The 15,732-nt window shown below is 39.3% G+C and overlaps 1 protein-coding gene across 1 annotated transcript; it reads right to left on the bottom strand.

Moving 5' to 3' along the window:
• Positions 1 to 4,208: 4,208 nt before the first annotated feature.
• SPIC (Spi-C transcription factor (Spi-1/PU.1 related)) lies at positions 4,209 to 13,071 on the bottom strand. The gene is made up of 6 exons (XM_009876685.1): positions 13,000 to 13,071; positions 11,586 to 11,612; positions 10,869 to 10,962; positions 9,202 to 9,314; positions 8,189 to 8,297; positions 4,209 to 4,741 (listed from the first exon to the last, which is right to left on the bottom strand). Exons 2-6 carry the CDS (start codon positions 11,586 to 11,588, stop codon positions 4,314 to 4,316), a joined length of 747 nt encoding a protein of 248 aa, XP_009874987.1. The 5' UTR covers positions 11,589 to 11,612; positions 13,000 to 13,071; the 3' UTR covers positions 4,209 to 4,313.
• Between the last annotated feature and the right edge of the window lie 2,661 nt (positions 13,072 to 15,732).

Below are 15,732 nucleotides of genomic sequence, written 5' to 3'. Positions count from 1 at the left end.
AAACCCTCATATGCATCATTGTGATATAGTAGATCTCAGCTTGTAAAAGGTAGGAAGTGGTAGCCCAACACTCTTCATGAGCCAGCACCCATCTGCACTTTAGCCAGTGGGACAGACTGACCCATCTGAATGTGCACCCGGTAAATGTCTGACAAGATGGAGGCAGGTACTGGATATGTGCTCAAAGTGGTACCAAGGAAAAAGTTTTGCTGGAGTAAAGTTCAAATAATATTAGATAAAATCAAATAATTTCTCAGCTGGCAGCTAAGGAACTCACCTACAATTGGTCTGCTGAACAAGATATACGTATGTAAGTATGGCATAGACCGGGCAAGATGGTGTAGATAAAATGTGTTAGATGCTCTGATTCTGCCTCCTTCACAAGGTCTGTAAGGCTGTGGATGTAATCCCTGCTTACAGGACTTCAGAACACTAAGTCTGGCAGACCAACTTTATTTATTCTTCGTGCATTACCCTAAGCAATGTTGGGAGCCACTGCAGCCACACTTATTTTGGGGAAGACTTTGAGCTGCAGTTGTAAAACTGACTGCTGCCCAGGATAGTTGATCCAGAGTTGAGGATCTGCTGCCATAACACATCTGCTCTAATTTGTGGGTTTCATGACATCATCTTGGTCATGACATTTTCTGTACCTGCCACGACTGGAACAGGCCTGGTAATATCTTCAAAGGAAAAGTGTTGCTTCAGCCACATCTGCAGCAGTATTGTGCACGGGGAGGAAAACCCTTCAATGTGGGGAAAAAAATGAAAGGAACGTGCTAAGAGCAAAAGAACCAGAGGCTCGCAAGTCACAAATTCAGTGTGAAAAGCTGTCCGTTAGTGCCATCTTGTGGGGCCAGAGCCACCCCCCCTCCACGCCAAAGAGGCCAAGCTCTTTCCACCAACTTGCAACCCTACCTCATGCCAACCTGCCATGTAGCACAGGGACTTTCCATCAGAGGATAAGCCTGAAGCTATGGCAGGTATCTGACAGCCCACCTGCAGTCACCTGAGCAAACAAGAACTGTGTGTTGGGGAGAAGCAGCAGCCCAGCACCCACCTGGGACTCTCTGATCCTGTCTGCCACATCTGAACAGAAACCAGGCTGCCAAGTCCACACAAGCAATGAGCAAGGAGACTGTCCACATGTCTAGTTACAACTGAGCAAGAGGATTTTTGCCATCCCTTCAGTGGCGTATTTCATTGTGAAATGCTTGTGTCCTCACCAAATACCTGAAACAGTATTAGCTACATGTAGGACTTCAGGATGGGGCAACTCGCTTAGACTAGCATATCCCTCAAGGTGAGGTGTCGTGTGGGGAAGCTGGGAGGAGCCCAACATCTTTCCCCCTGCTTAGGCCCTATCCTGGGCTCTTCTGAGGCAAGAAGCAGCCCCTGAGTCAAAGCTAAGTGTGAAATTTGGGCAGATGGGTGGGCAGGCAGACTGCTTTCTGGCCTAATTTGGCTTCCGGTGTTGAGGAGAAAGGAGACAGGAGAAAGACAAAAGCGAAGTCAGCAATGGCAGCAGTGGGTCATCTATCATGAATTACACAGATGGGATAAAACTGCTGTCTTGGGAGCTGCCTTTCATGTTTCTCCTGGGTGCTTGTCACCTTCATATCTTGTGTCCAAGCCTGTGCAGATGGGAGGGAGGAGATGCAGCTCAGAAGCTGAAGGTGGGAGGACAGTGATAGAGGTTGAGGTGCACAGAGGACCGCACTGGGAATCAACATGCCTTACAAATACCCACCTCAACTCTGTTCAGGTTTCCACAAGTAGTCTTGAATTTCTTATACAGATTTACATGACAGGATCCTGCATATACTGAGACTAGCAGGAGTCCAAATTTCCTACATTCAGTCTTGTGTCTTGCGCTATGGTTGTGACTTTACCATGACTTTACTGCAGTATTGTACATCTTAGAAATGGACATGATCTTTGGTTAAAGATGTTGAGAAACAATGAATCCACCACATCCTTTGGTGCGTTGTTTCAGTGGTTAAACACTCACACAGTTAAAACCAGCTACACCTTATTTCAGAACTTAGTAAGTCTAAGTCTGTGCTTCAAGTATTTGGTAACCTTGTGCTTTTACTTATGATTTAATCTGTCTTTGCTAGGTTAAAGTATTGCAAACAGGTAAGATTTTTGTTTCTGTTATGTAAGCCAAATATCAGTGCACTGCACAATTAAGTGTCTTTCTGTATAGCCACAGAAGTACAACACAAGCTTCTAAAATCAATCCACATACATTTTGATTGGAGGGGCAGAAGAGGTGAGGACCTACCTTTTTCCAAAGAAAGTTCTAACACTGTCAGTTCCCATGCTTAATCCTGTGGCTGAAATCTGTCTCTTCCTATCAACAGATATTATGATTCCTTCATTTCTTCTCTGCCTGAATTTCCTTCACTTTTTCTTACCCTTTGTGCTCTTCTCTTTCAGTTCTGTATGGTTCTCCCAGCTGCAGCTATAATATCTCACCTGGTTGCCAGAAAGCAAACGCTAATATTTATACTTAGGGTAAAAAGGTAATACAGAACGTAAAAAGTATTTACTTAAGGAGGAAAGTGAATCTAAACACACTGAGTAGGTAAGCATTTCACACAAAACAGACTCTAAACCCAGAGTATATTACCAGCCTTCTAAATAACATGAAGTTAGTGTGCAATGGGTGACAGATGTGGAGTAACTAAACTGTGCAGTTTCTTGACAAATTTATGTACGTTATGGCATTTGATTTGTTTTATTTACATATGCTCACATAGTGAAGGCATCTCAACTGGAAGACCACTGTTCTTTGTAGGAGTTAAACTGTGTTTTGTGCTACAGCAGGATCCAGATTCAGTTCTATAATGTCAGAAGCATTCTTGTGTCTATTTTGTAGTAGTTGTCCACATTTTATGGGACGCTACACTCAAAATGAAATAATGACAACACAGTTATGACCTTTTTATTTTGGCACGTGTTTACTGACTTAAAATCTGAGTCTGTTTTCAGTGCTATTTAACATGTTTCAGATTTATAAGAGTACACATCTTTTATCTTAAAGAAGTGCTAACTCAAACCCTGGAATTTTCCTTGAAAGAAGCATCTATTACATAAAATTTTATCCCTGTACAAGCAAGTAGGAGTTAGAGCAAGGAATAACTATCAAAGTCAGTGAATTTCATCAAACATATCAGGCCACCATTCACATCTCTCCACATAAATTAATTTTGTCTTTATTAATAGCCCGGCCTGCACCCACTTGAAGTAAAATGCAAAATCTGAAATTGAATGCAGTTGACTGGAAGTATAGACAACCCATATGATGATACAAGCTGATAACAGAAGTATGAGAAAAAGTAGATTTATAGGTATCATCCTGCCATAAGAGGTTAGTACTCTCTTTTTATTTAAATTTAATCCTTCTTCCCCAAGAAGAGAGTGTAAAATCATTGAATCTTTCAGCTACATTCCCATGTAGGAAAAGGGCTGGAGAAGTGAGATTGTATTTAATATGTATAAGGTTATAACTTCAAAAATAAATAACAAAGCTATGTGTGTTAGGTGAGTAAAGAACTGCTGGATAGAAGTGCAGCTTCTCGTATTAGTGGAGGAAGAACTGTAAATAACTTCATGAAAAGCCTAATCCTTTACTAACCCTCTCATGGTATGGTCATTTTCCCAATGAATCTACTGCCAACAGTGAAATGTGCACCTGGCAATGCTAGTACCATATGTCAGGATCTGTGCTAAGAAATGTTAATTTAAGTGATTAAGGATTAACAGCTTGGCCAACAGGTGCACCTTCATGTGGACTTCATCATTCAGCCAGGCATTCACTGAGAAATTGTCTCTTAATAAAGAGGATTGACAGAAAAAGCAGTCAGTAGCTTCATGCAGTTGGCAAATCTCTTCGTAATTCACATACACCCAACTGATAGGGAGCGCATGCGCACTAAACTCCAATTGGAAATGTTTGGGATGTGCATGAAATTACCAGTAAGTGTTGTCAGGATGGGATCTTTGATGTCCACTAACAGACATAAGCCTTGATCCTGATCTTGGATATACCAGCTTGAATCTGAAGTAATTGCTGTGATTAACATCATGGAGAATAGAACATGCCCTACAGCTGCTGGTTTTCTTCAATGGTCAATGACCATTTATCAGTACATTCAAAAGGAACAAAATTAGGCCGCTATAATTTTTAAAACCCTTCTCTTCAGGTTTTTGCATGATATCTTAATGGAAAAGCTATGTACAGAGAGGAGTTCCTGTGTTGGAAAGTATTACCAGCTAACAAAGACCTGGTTATGTGAAAGCTATGCCTAGCTGTTAGCATGATGTAATGCATAACCACTGTTATACATGTAATTATTGTAACTCATCCAGTCGTCTGTGCACTGATATTCTTGATTAGACTGAATGTAGGGATGATAAACTGTTTCTTTCCCCAAGAAATAAGACGGAGCAAGTCTCTGGAGAACAACAGCACTGAACTGGTATGTCAGCTTCCTTCGAATTTTAATGATTTCACCTGTTCTTCCATAATTCCTCAGTGCTCTGGCCATTTTCTGATAAGTCATGATCTTGCGGTTTCCCTTTCTTTCTCCCCACAGCTCTGCAAGTTTCTCCTTGTTTTTGGAGACAAACTGGAAGACACCATTTGGCTTATCAACCCATTGGATGCAGTTTGCCATAGCTGGATCATACAGAGACTCATGGAGGTACTCAAACAGTCGAAGTTTTTTTCTACCTATTAAGAAATAAAGTACAAAAGGTCAGAACAGAATTCATATGTGTTTTAAAAGATGAGCAGTGGTCTTTTTGTGGAAAGGATCTCACAGGTGTAGGTGAACCTAATACCTTGTCACAAATTAAAACATCAATATAAACTGTTCAGTGGAAGACCAGCAACAGCAAATGGGATGGTAGCTCTGAATCATGCATAGATCTGTGGTGACACAAAGGGATTTGGTCATTAGAGTTTGGAGAGCAGGTTATTTGTGGATCATGACAAATATGTGGTGACTGCACAGTGCGGTAGGTTTCAGAAGCCACCTTCACCAGCCTTCGGACACATGCTGTGCAGGTGTACAGTCAAGGAACCTACTGCAGGAAATCACATCCTCGGGCAGTGAAGGAAAGAGGTTCTGGAGAGCCAATATGAATATTTTTTTAATAAATGCTTTCCCTGCTTAATCAAACCCCTAAGATTTTCAGATAACTCGGTTTCATCTCAGGAGTGTTTTAGGAATGCTATAAGAAAGGGTGATTGGGTGAGTGAGAAGAGTAAGATAGTTTTGAATCATAAGCCACATCCAGTCAATAAGGAGCTAGACCTTCTGGTAACCTATAGTTTTCTGAAAACGTATAGAAGTGTCAGCTTGCATTTTCATGCACAATAAAGCAAGCTCAGTACTGTGATATTTGTCAGTTAACTAAGTGCTTCTCCCCACAGGCTCACCTCTCAAACTCAAGTTTACTAGTAAGGCTTATTTAGTTTCACTTAGGTCTTGTGGACCGCCCCCCCCATCTCTCTGAAGGACTTCTTGTTCCCTTCACAAAGCCAAGAGTGACCAAGAAGCTGCTGTAAGGAGGAAGAATTTAAGATTATGAGACAAAGAGGAACATTTTGCAGAAAGAAGAGTCTATGCAGAAGAGCAGCTTCCACTTTAACCAAAGTGGAAACAAGCAGCTTCACCTAAAGTTCATGAAGTCTTATCTTGCATGGCTATTTTAAACTAGGAATGGGGGAAAAGTGACAGTTGCTAAGGAACAGAGGTCAAGCCAAGACATCTGTTAAGGGTGACAGTAATTCTACATCTGGATGTTAAGTAAAGAGGAGAGAAGTGACAGACTAGGAAGAAGAAGAGCCTGAAATCAGAGGTACTTTCCAAAAAATTAATAAAGTTTCATTATCTAAATAAAAATTGGCCTCTGACAAGAAGTACATATTCAGCTAGAAATACATACAGTGTCACCAAGATAAGCAGCTTAAAAACAAACTGGTGAAGGACATGGCCTGATCTCAGTGAACACTTCTTAATAGATGACTTCCTTAGGTCCCCTCCAACCTGAATTATTCTATAAATCTATAAACCTATGAACCTATAGTAGAGCAAATAAGATCAGGGGAAAATCTACAGGCTACAGCAGACTGAGTCTCTGATGGAAAATTATAGTGTAGCCCTGTCTGGAATAGCATCTGATTTCATGCTGTCTGTCCTCTTAGTTCAGCTGTCTTTTCTGCCCAAGCTTTTATTTCTAGATGCATTGCCTATAGTTGATTTCTTAGTTTAAGAGGGCTTATTCGATCTTACATGTTAATACAGCTACGTTTCCGGAGCTCAGCTGTTATTTCCAAAGTGCTACACAATGTGGGTGCACCAGCTTGAGCTAGGGTTATTTCGCAGATCTTTGTACTGCGTGTCATTGCGTAAGGTAGTGGTGTTCATTACCAGGCTCTAAACATCAGTCTCAGCTAGCAGGCTAGTGTCTGCAGGTTTCATATGTGGTCACTGGAGAGAGGCAGGTTCCTCCAGAAGGTTTTTCAGAGTGTCTGCATTAGATTTCTGTGCTGAATTGTCCTGAAGTAGCCTAATTTTTCCTGGGTGTGCCTAATTCAGACGCACTTCTAAGTACCTCTCTTGATTGTCTCCTCTCAATGAGCTTTAGTTCAGATCATGGAATGGCCTTGATGTGCACGAACTGGACTCCTTCTAGAGTAACCTAACTCAAAGATGCTTTCCAGAAGCACGTCTGAGTCACTGCAGTCTTCAGAGCTTGCAGTCAGCCTAAAGATTGCCCTAAATAAACTCCTATGAAACACTTTAAACACAGACTTTGGGTCAGTTCTGGTTGTTTCATCTATAGATCTATTCTAAAGGGACACATTACTTGCTAATGTACAGAAAATCTCTCATGTCTCAATAAGAAGCCAAGTGGACTAAATTTATTTAGGCATACTGGAAATAATTTTCCAAATGACAGCTTTCGGCAGGAACATCACCATGGGCACAAAGAAACCCATAAAAGGACACAGAAAATCCTCAAAAGTATAGTCAGTCATGCTGAAAATTTATGCAGTATGGTCCTCTGGAAAAGAAGATTGATAAAATGTTAAAAAAAATGAAATATGAAATAATTCTAAAAGAGCAGTAACAACTGAAGGTGAATTCAGATACTGACATCTAGAATTCCCCAGAGTAACATTGTTTAAAACTTTAAAAAGCAACATTTCTGGATAGAAAGGTTTTCATTTGCAATGGTGAATTTCAAGTACTAGAAGTACAGAACCTCAAAGGAGAAGCTGCTCTTCCCATCATCCCAAGGAATTTGTAGTAGTAGTAGTAGTAGCTATTGAGCAACAGAAACCACAGTGTTCAGCATGAATGGGAAGAGATGATACCAAAAACTGACACCATGTGGTTAAAGTTAAGAGAAGGGGATTTCAAAAACCAGCAAAACCAGGAAGCTACTCAGAAAGACTCCACAGCTGAATGTAGGCACAACAGCTCAGAGTGGAAGCTGTGGAAATCTCATCTAGTATAGTCATAGAAAGGATGATGAGTCCCAAACAAAAACCAAAAAACAAAGGGTGAATGCAATAAATGAGTGAGGTACTGTAATGACTAATGTCATCCAACCTATTCTTTGCAAAATAGACATAATCTCCAGCAAAGTTAACCAAAAGGAACACAAAAATAGCTATAAAAATTCACACTGGAATTGACAAAAGCTAAGTGGTAATTTGAAAAGTAAACAGAGAAAGGCATAAAATCAGCTGCTAAAACATTCATGTATGTAAAAGATCGTCAAGAAAACTGGTCTTTGTTGGACCAAATGAAATAAAACAAGTTATTGAAGTGGATAAAGATGTTCTTGATGGCTACATTTACTTCTTGGTATCAGGCTTAATCCTAGATGATTTCGAGTGAAATACACCTCTGGTTTGTTTTTCCATGTACTAAACGAGAGGGCAGAATAAGACAATAACAGATTTATTCTACCTTATGAGATTCAGCAGACAGGAGTTGAACAGTAGGAGTTGTATTCTAGTTTCTATTAAATGTTAACTTATGTTTTCCGGTTAGAAGATAAAAAAAAATATAAAAATCAGGAGATAGAAAAAGCATGATTTGCTAAGAGATTTTTTAAAAGTAACGTAATGTATACATCAAGATATATTCTTTCTACACACCTTTTCCTGCTTTTGGCTGGCCAGCAGCAGCATGCATCACTTGGCTTTCTGGAGTATTCTGCAGCATGTGGTAGACAGTCTCGTCTGCATAAAAATCTGCTGCACTGTTCTTCAAGAATTAAGACAACGCAGAGTTACTAACAGAGTACACTCTCTGAGGAAAAAGGAACTTGTAGTAATTAATTTCTTCAAGTCTTCAAAATACAGCCTTACACCACCTCACCCATGGAAGACTTTTCTCAGCCACGAAAGTATGCAGTGTACTGTCCCAGTAACAAGCAGCACTAATTTATGTCGAGTGGGAAGGACTGCCCACCCAAGGAGAAAATAAGAGGGAAAACAGAGTAATTGCCTTACTCTGGACCTTTAACCCTTCCGCTGGAAGCAGAAGTGGACTCCATTTCCAGGACAAGGGCTGCCTGGGACTGGCCCCGACAGACTCTGTAGTGGCTGTCGCTGCTTATCTGCTGGTGGAAAATGGGCTATTTGTCTGAAATCATCTCCCATGCAATATTAATTTTCCACCACTGCTGAAGGCCACACTCCCAGTGGTTTTTAGGAATTAATATGAGCTCTGCTGGCTGAGCTCAGAATCCAAATAATGCCAGTCTTTCCAGCACCCTTAAAGCAAACTGCTACTGAAGAAATCAAAGGTGCAGTACTTTCTCATAGCAGCAGGAAGTACATGGAAATTGGAAATCATTGTTCTCTGCATGCTCCCAGGTAATAGAGAGAAACCCTTTTCTCTATTGTACTAGAAGACTGGTTTGTTAGTTTTGTGATAAACCACAGAAGATCATCAGAGGCAAACAGCTAATATGGCCCCTTAAAAAGAGACTACTAAACATGTTTTACAAACATTTCCCAAGGCAGTTTCATCTGAATCATGCCTGGTCAGACCAAATTTCTTAGCATATGAATTTCGTAGCATAAAGATTTGTATTAGAAATCATGAATGGGCAGCCAATATTCCATTTATGGTCAACTCTCTTCTTAATAACCTGTTCACTTACAATAACATTTCTCCAGCTATACCCTTGGTCCTCTGTAGATGGTGTTGCAGAGTAGCTGGGACTTGATCGGAGGGTGTGGTGATGGTTGATCACAGTCAAGCAGTTTTTATAACCTGAGAATTGGGAGGATGGAGCAAAAATTGCATGAATAAAAGGGGGAGAAGGAAAAAACTACAATGGCAAACAATTTAACATTCTACTGAGTCTGTCAAAAAACATTTATTTTATGGCTTCCTTCTAGGTAATAAAGTCTCTAGAGCCAAGATGCATCAGGTCAGCAAGTTATCCAACGTAATCTGTACTGTTACCACTTTTGAGCTGGTTTTGTTTGCCTTCATGATGGAAAGCAATATTTGTTAAGATAAAATTAACATGAAATAGTTTGGTTAACAGAAAAAGGAGGGCCAAACAGATTACCAAACATAATGAATGGGATAACTGCAAACTACTATAATACACATACGAGGAAAGAAGAGGAAATGTCACACAGTTCTGCAGGCTATTAGTACTATGCAAGTCAAAGTCTCCAATGGAGAATGAAGTGAAGGAGCATCAGAGCATCTGCATTGCCTGAAAGAATGACATGGAAGGAACTCAAGACTTTAGGATGTTTAAAAGAAGCAGAGGAGAACACCAGACTAAGGCACTTGGAATAAGTGACATGCTGCAGGTGGTCAGAAGAAGAATTTGGAGGCTACGTCTCTTGCAAGGAGAAATGTGGGTGCAGTTGTGGAATACACTAAACACTGAGTTGCAAGTTTTTAATACCTCTCTTCATTGGCCCTAACAGTAGATACAGGAAAGAACATTGCAAGTAATTATATACAGTGGGTCCTTCAGCAGAAGAGCCAGAAATATACTAACAACAGCTGAAGATATGGCCCAATTGGTCTTATTTACATTTCAGTACATAATAGATAATATGTAAATAAACTTCTTCCTATGAAATGCATTCCACACAGCAGATATTTTGTTCTGGACTTAGAGGATTTGTGATGTAGCCTCATAGTTTCCTTTTCTTCCACTTCTATTTACAATGTAAAAGTACCAAACAGAGATTTTAAATTTTGCAGCAATTTAATTGCCAAAATCTTTCCTGAAATGAAACAATTTACAGCTTGTCTGTATTTTAAGTTTTGTACAGTATAGAACTCTCAAAGCCCAGAAAAACACTTTCCTATTAATTAGCTAGACTCAAACTATCATTTCTGCATAACAGTATAGAAAATTTCTATTTTAATGTAAAAAAAAGCGATTGTGGAATTTAATTTCACCTCTCAGATTCTTGGCCCTTTCTTTTTTCCCTGGAATTTGTTGTTATATGAGTTTATTCACAACATAACAGATTAAAACTGGAAAATGGCTGTTGCACTGCAATCATATATCCTCTGATTATAGGAAATCCGAGCTCAGTGAACCTAGGCTACTACTTAGGCGAAGGTAGAGGGGAACTGTCCAACATTTTCCCTGGGCTGTGACATGGAAGATGCACACCACGATGAGCCGTACTAATGGAGGAGTGGAAACCCTTCAAATATTCTTCCCCCTTCCCATTCTTCCAACATACCACCTACATGAGAGAAATTACTCTCCCACCTACATGGTTCAGGATGTACTGTAAAAATACAAGGTGCTAAATGAAAGGGAATAATGGTCTTTTATTTTACCTGGTGAATACTGCATTTCTCTGTCAGAGTGCTGCTGCAGGACTTCTAGTGCATCTTCAAAAGCCTGGCCCAGTACGTCTTGGTCAGGAAAACTCTGCAAGAACATTTTTTGTGAGGAGACAGAAAAGATGAGGCTGGTTCTTTCAACATTATCAGTCGGAAAGTCAAAAATAAATACACTGGTTGTATGGAATATACATCCTCCTGGAATACGTATTTTGCAAGCACTGAGGTATTACCATCATCGTTTGCTATTATGAGAAAGTTCTCAGTCCTTTGAGAAGTCTCTCTGAGGTCAGTGGGACAACTCAAACAGGCAACATCAGTCACTCATGTGAATGTTTCAAGGTTCATTTCCTTAATCTGTAGAAGTTTACAAAAAGGGTGTTACTGCTATTGGAGTGTTTTATAGTACGTAATACAAAGGCACATATCACTTGTGTAACATGATTTATAAAGTCAAAGTTATCATTCAATAACGTTGACATGACAAAATTTACTACACACAAGTGATGAAGTGGTTATGCAGAGAAAATCCTATACTACGCCAGTATAGGAAACCAACTATGGATTTTCAGAAAACTGTCTATTATAATTTTAGAACATCTTGTTCTAAAAAGCTAAGAAATCCCCTCAAATCTGAGTTTGTCTCAGAGTTTTCTGTAGCATATTTGAAGAACTCAGTAATGACAGAGAATAAAGGTAGTGTAGACTTACCATTATTTAGCTATCCAAACTTGAATCCTGATTAAAATAAACAATATTTTTTAAATTGTATACTTCAAAATAAACAATAATTCTCTCAGTATAAGTAAAAATAACAAAAGGAAACAACTCCAGTGATGAAATAACATATACTTAATAACACAGATTAAAATAATTTAGGATTAGGAAGTTGCCTTTTAATGAAATTAAAAACTTGCAACATTGTATTTTTTAAAATTAATACTACTTCAGTTTCATTAATACTGTAACTTTGAGATTATTATGCACATCATTGTAAACAGATTTTTAAGATGTTTTGAAATGAAAGCATTTTATTGCTGACGTTCAGTCTTAGCACAACTTCTAATTTTCCAAAGAAAATACTGACCTGAATTAAATACAAGTGTTTAAGTCCCTTTGGTTTGCAGACACAGATGAAACAAGCTTTTTTTTTTCCCATAATGCAAATTAGCATAGGACTGTATTTGAAACTCTCAGACTAATTGTGAGTTCCAGAAGCAAATTGTTTAATAAACAGTGAAAATAGACATCGTTTCAGCCAATGTAACACGAATTACAGTTTACATACAACGTAACTCAGAAACAATTTCTTAGTACCTCTTTCCCATTTATATTTGTTATAGATTACAATAATCACATTTTGCTGCCTTGCTATTTTTTCTTGTTCTTATTTACATTTTTATTTAAAAATTGTAAATATTATATTCACTGTATTTTATTCACTAAATGTTTGATTATGATCTCTTGAAAATACTGGACATTTTGGCAGTGATTTCAGTAGACACAAGATTGACCTACACAAAAAAGAGACAAGACACATAAATACAAATGAGAAGGAATTTTATCCAAGACTAACCATGAATATTCCAGCCTGGTAATTATGCCTTAGATGTTATAAAGTACCATCAAAATTTGTAAAATATTTGTAAATCTTAATTACCAAGTATGTACAATGAAATTCTGGCTATTCTGTAAACTGACTCCATTGAAGTCAATGGACTTTTTTTTTTTACTTCAGTGTGGCAAGTATTTTGATAAACTGATCTAATTTTATCCTAAAACCAGAATGAGCCACAGCAGTCCTTTAGCTGCAATGGTGGCCATGGACTCTTGGGGTATAGAGCTGTAGAAATTAAAGACATGAGTCTCCTTTGAAAAAGATTCTTGCATAGTATTTCCCAAATTTTAATTAATTAACTTTCCTTAACTTGCATTTGTCTAACTCAAACTCCAAACTGATTCTTGGTAACCTTGACAGAACATCTACAGTCACTGTTGACGCATTTCAAAGACTAAAATGTAAAAGTATCAGCGAGGTACTGTTGAATGGTCATATCATTTACAAGGCCGAATTCACACTAAAAAAGGAAAAGTCACAACTTTTAAAAAAAGCCTAGGTACTTACCTAGAATTTCAGACTCACACGCAAGACAAGAATCTGTCTGGCTTCATAAATGAAAGACTGAGTTCCCACAGCAATGGGCTGGCAAAGGGACTGCATTAAATAGTTGATTTTAGGGAAGTGTTTTGGTTAGGGATTTTTTGGAGAGTAAAGGTATAGTAAACTGCTAGCATGGCCCTCCATTCTGCAGAAAAGAAGGGTGATTTGTACTGACACAGAATAAAATTAAATATTTAAACTACTGTCCAAAGCATGCCATTTCCGAGCGCTGGAAGAGATGCCTTTTGGCTATGGCACATCCTAGCAAATCTGTTGCTGGTACTGTATGTCTAGGATGAAAACCTACATCCCTCGTCTGTCTCATATAGGCTGCAGCAGACTTTGAGTTTTTATCTGAACCTCCTGCTTAGCTCAGTGTAAGAAGCAGACCAAATTAGACCTCAAAAGAAGAGTTTGAGGGAAGTTCCAAACTCTGCCTCAAAGGTTGTGTCTGCAGCACAGGCCCAGCTCTAAAACATTTACTTTAATACTCAGTAAAGTTTCAGACAAGCTGTAATTGCTGATTTGCCACACACTTTCTGAGCAGCTACATGTCGCAAAGTTGTATGTTACAAAATGATGAGTCTATGCTTTTCAGTACAAAACATCTCCTTTTTGACATAATCGAGCCTGTGCTATAGCTCTTTGTAGCTAAGTATTTCAGATACACATTTTACAAAATTTCCTCAGCATTTACCATGAAACTCCTGTAAAATAGTAATTACCTCTTGTAATATTTATCTATACTCCCTCAACCAAGAACCATAATCAAGAACTAGCCTGGCTATAAGAGCTGAGTGGAAGCACTTTGAAGCCAATATTAGCATCAACTTTTTCCTGCTGTTTCAGATGCAAGCTGCCTTTTCAAAATTTGCACCACAAAGTTTCTTTTTTAAAAAAAATTGAAACATATTAATACATGTTTGTGGCTTTTTGAACTACAAATGCCATTTTATAACAACTCTCTGGTGTGACTTGGCCTTATAAAGGAAAATTAACCACCACCTGTACTCTTAAAACATCAAACTGTGACTCAGCACAGGATTTCAGGCCAAAATACAATCACACAATTAACTTCCTTTCTATATACAGTTAACTTTACTTTGCAACCTGGAAAAGCATAGATTTCATGGTTCAGTTCTTTCCCAGACTAGAAGTATGTATTGGATTTAAAATTATGAATGAGCTTCAAGATCCTTCTTCCTGGGTTCCTTCCTGATAAATGATGTCCTGATAGGCGTTCTGATGGTGCAGCCTGACCTGTCTGCTCCTACATCTCTTCCTGAAGCTGAACAGTTACTCTTCAGGTCGACTGTGATTCCCACTCATCCTGGTTATGAAACTGCAGGGGTGGCCCCCGTGGAGGAGGTCAGGACTGTCCTTTACTGGTCATACCCAATTCCAGCTGGCCCTGAAATGGATCCATGATGTGCCAAAGAAGAGTCCATTAGTCACGTGCATGAGGCTGCTGTGAAAAAGTACTGAGGAAAGGGCAGAAAATGCCAAAGGAGAGGAGGTAAACCCGGGAGGGAACACCACTGGGGACAAGAACGGAACAAGAGAGCAAGGTGACTAGGGTAGAAGTAGGAATGAGGGGAAAGCAAGGTCAGAGGAGTTGGAGGTTCTCCATGACTGTGCAGGCCCACCATCAAAGGGACTGTGTCCTGCAGAGGGACCACACTGGAGCAGAAGTAATGAGTTAGAAGGAAACAGTAGCAGCAAGAAAAGGATAAGAAACAAAGAGAGGCAAAGAGAAATCACTGTATCCTGACCCCAACCCCTGTGCCACTCATTGCCTCACTGAAGCAACTGAGAATAACCTGTGGCAATAACAAGCGGGGAGGAGATATGTCTGGAGTGCAGCTGAGCCTGGGAAAGGGGAAGGAAAGATGTTTTAATGTTTGTCTTCTTTGGTTCCCAATACTCGAATCAGCAGCTAAATATATTAAGGCAATAAATTAAGTTGAATTCCCAATGTGCAGGAGCAGCTGTATGGGTGTGTGGCTGCTGGCCAGGGCCAACACACCCCAGTTATAAAAAAGGGCGAAGGTTGAGAGATTAAAGCTAATGCTTTTAACGCCACTAAAATTATCAATCTTCCTAAATCAAATTGCTTGATCAGAATGTTCTCATTTCAAATAAGCGGCTACATCATGAGGCAGGGTGGCAAAAGGGTTGTTTTCAGAGGAAATGGGAAGGTGCCATATGTAGCACAAACACACAGCATACAAACAAGAGTAGATGCTGTCTTAGAGGGTAGATTTAAATTCTGTAACCTATTTGTACATTGAATCTTTGGTTCATCACAAGCTCAGAGCACGGGTTCAGGCTACCTCCGCGGGAAGCTTGTGAGGGATCAGAAGAGGCAGAGTCAAGTGCAGCTCAGAACTGAGGATGAGCTAGTACTGACTGCTCATTCCTCAAATCACAGTACAGTCAAGCAAGGCAGACTTTACCAATAATCGTTATTACAGCAGAAAGATTTCTTTGATTTTTGCATGGGATGGGAAGATGGATTCCAAGTACGAGCCTGAGAAAGAGAACTTAATATTCACATTTTAATGTCTCAGACATGTGCCTGATACCAGAATTTGAATATCAGTTAGAAACCACAACATCAAACTCTTCTCCTTCCTCCATGTTTTAAAAATAAAATTCTCAGAATTTTTTGCATATCAGGGAATTTGTAACTGCATG

The sequence above is a fragment of the Apaloderma vittatum genome, unplaced genomic scaffold (genome assembly GCF_000703405.1).
Source record: "Apaloderma vittatum isolate BGI_N311 unplaced genomic scaffold, ASM70340v1 scaffold7659, whole genome shotgun sequence".
Classification (NCBI taxonomy): domain Eukaryota; kingdom Metazoa; phylum Chordata; class Aves; order Trogoniformes; family Trogonidae; genus Apaloderma; species Apaloderma vittatum.
Note: the sequence above shows the minus strand (reverse complement) of the source record. Positions and strands in the feature narration are given on the sequence as shown.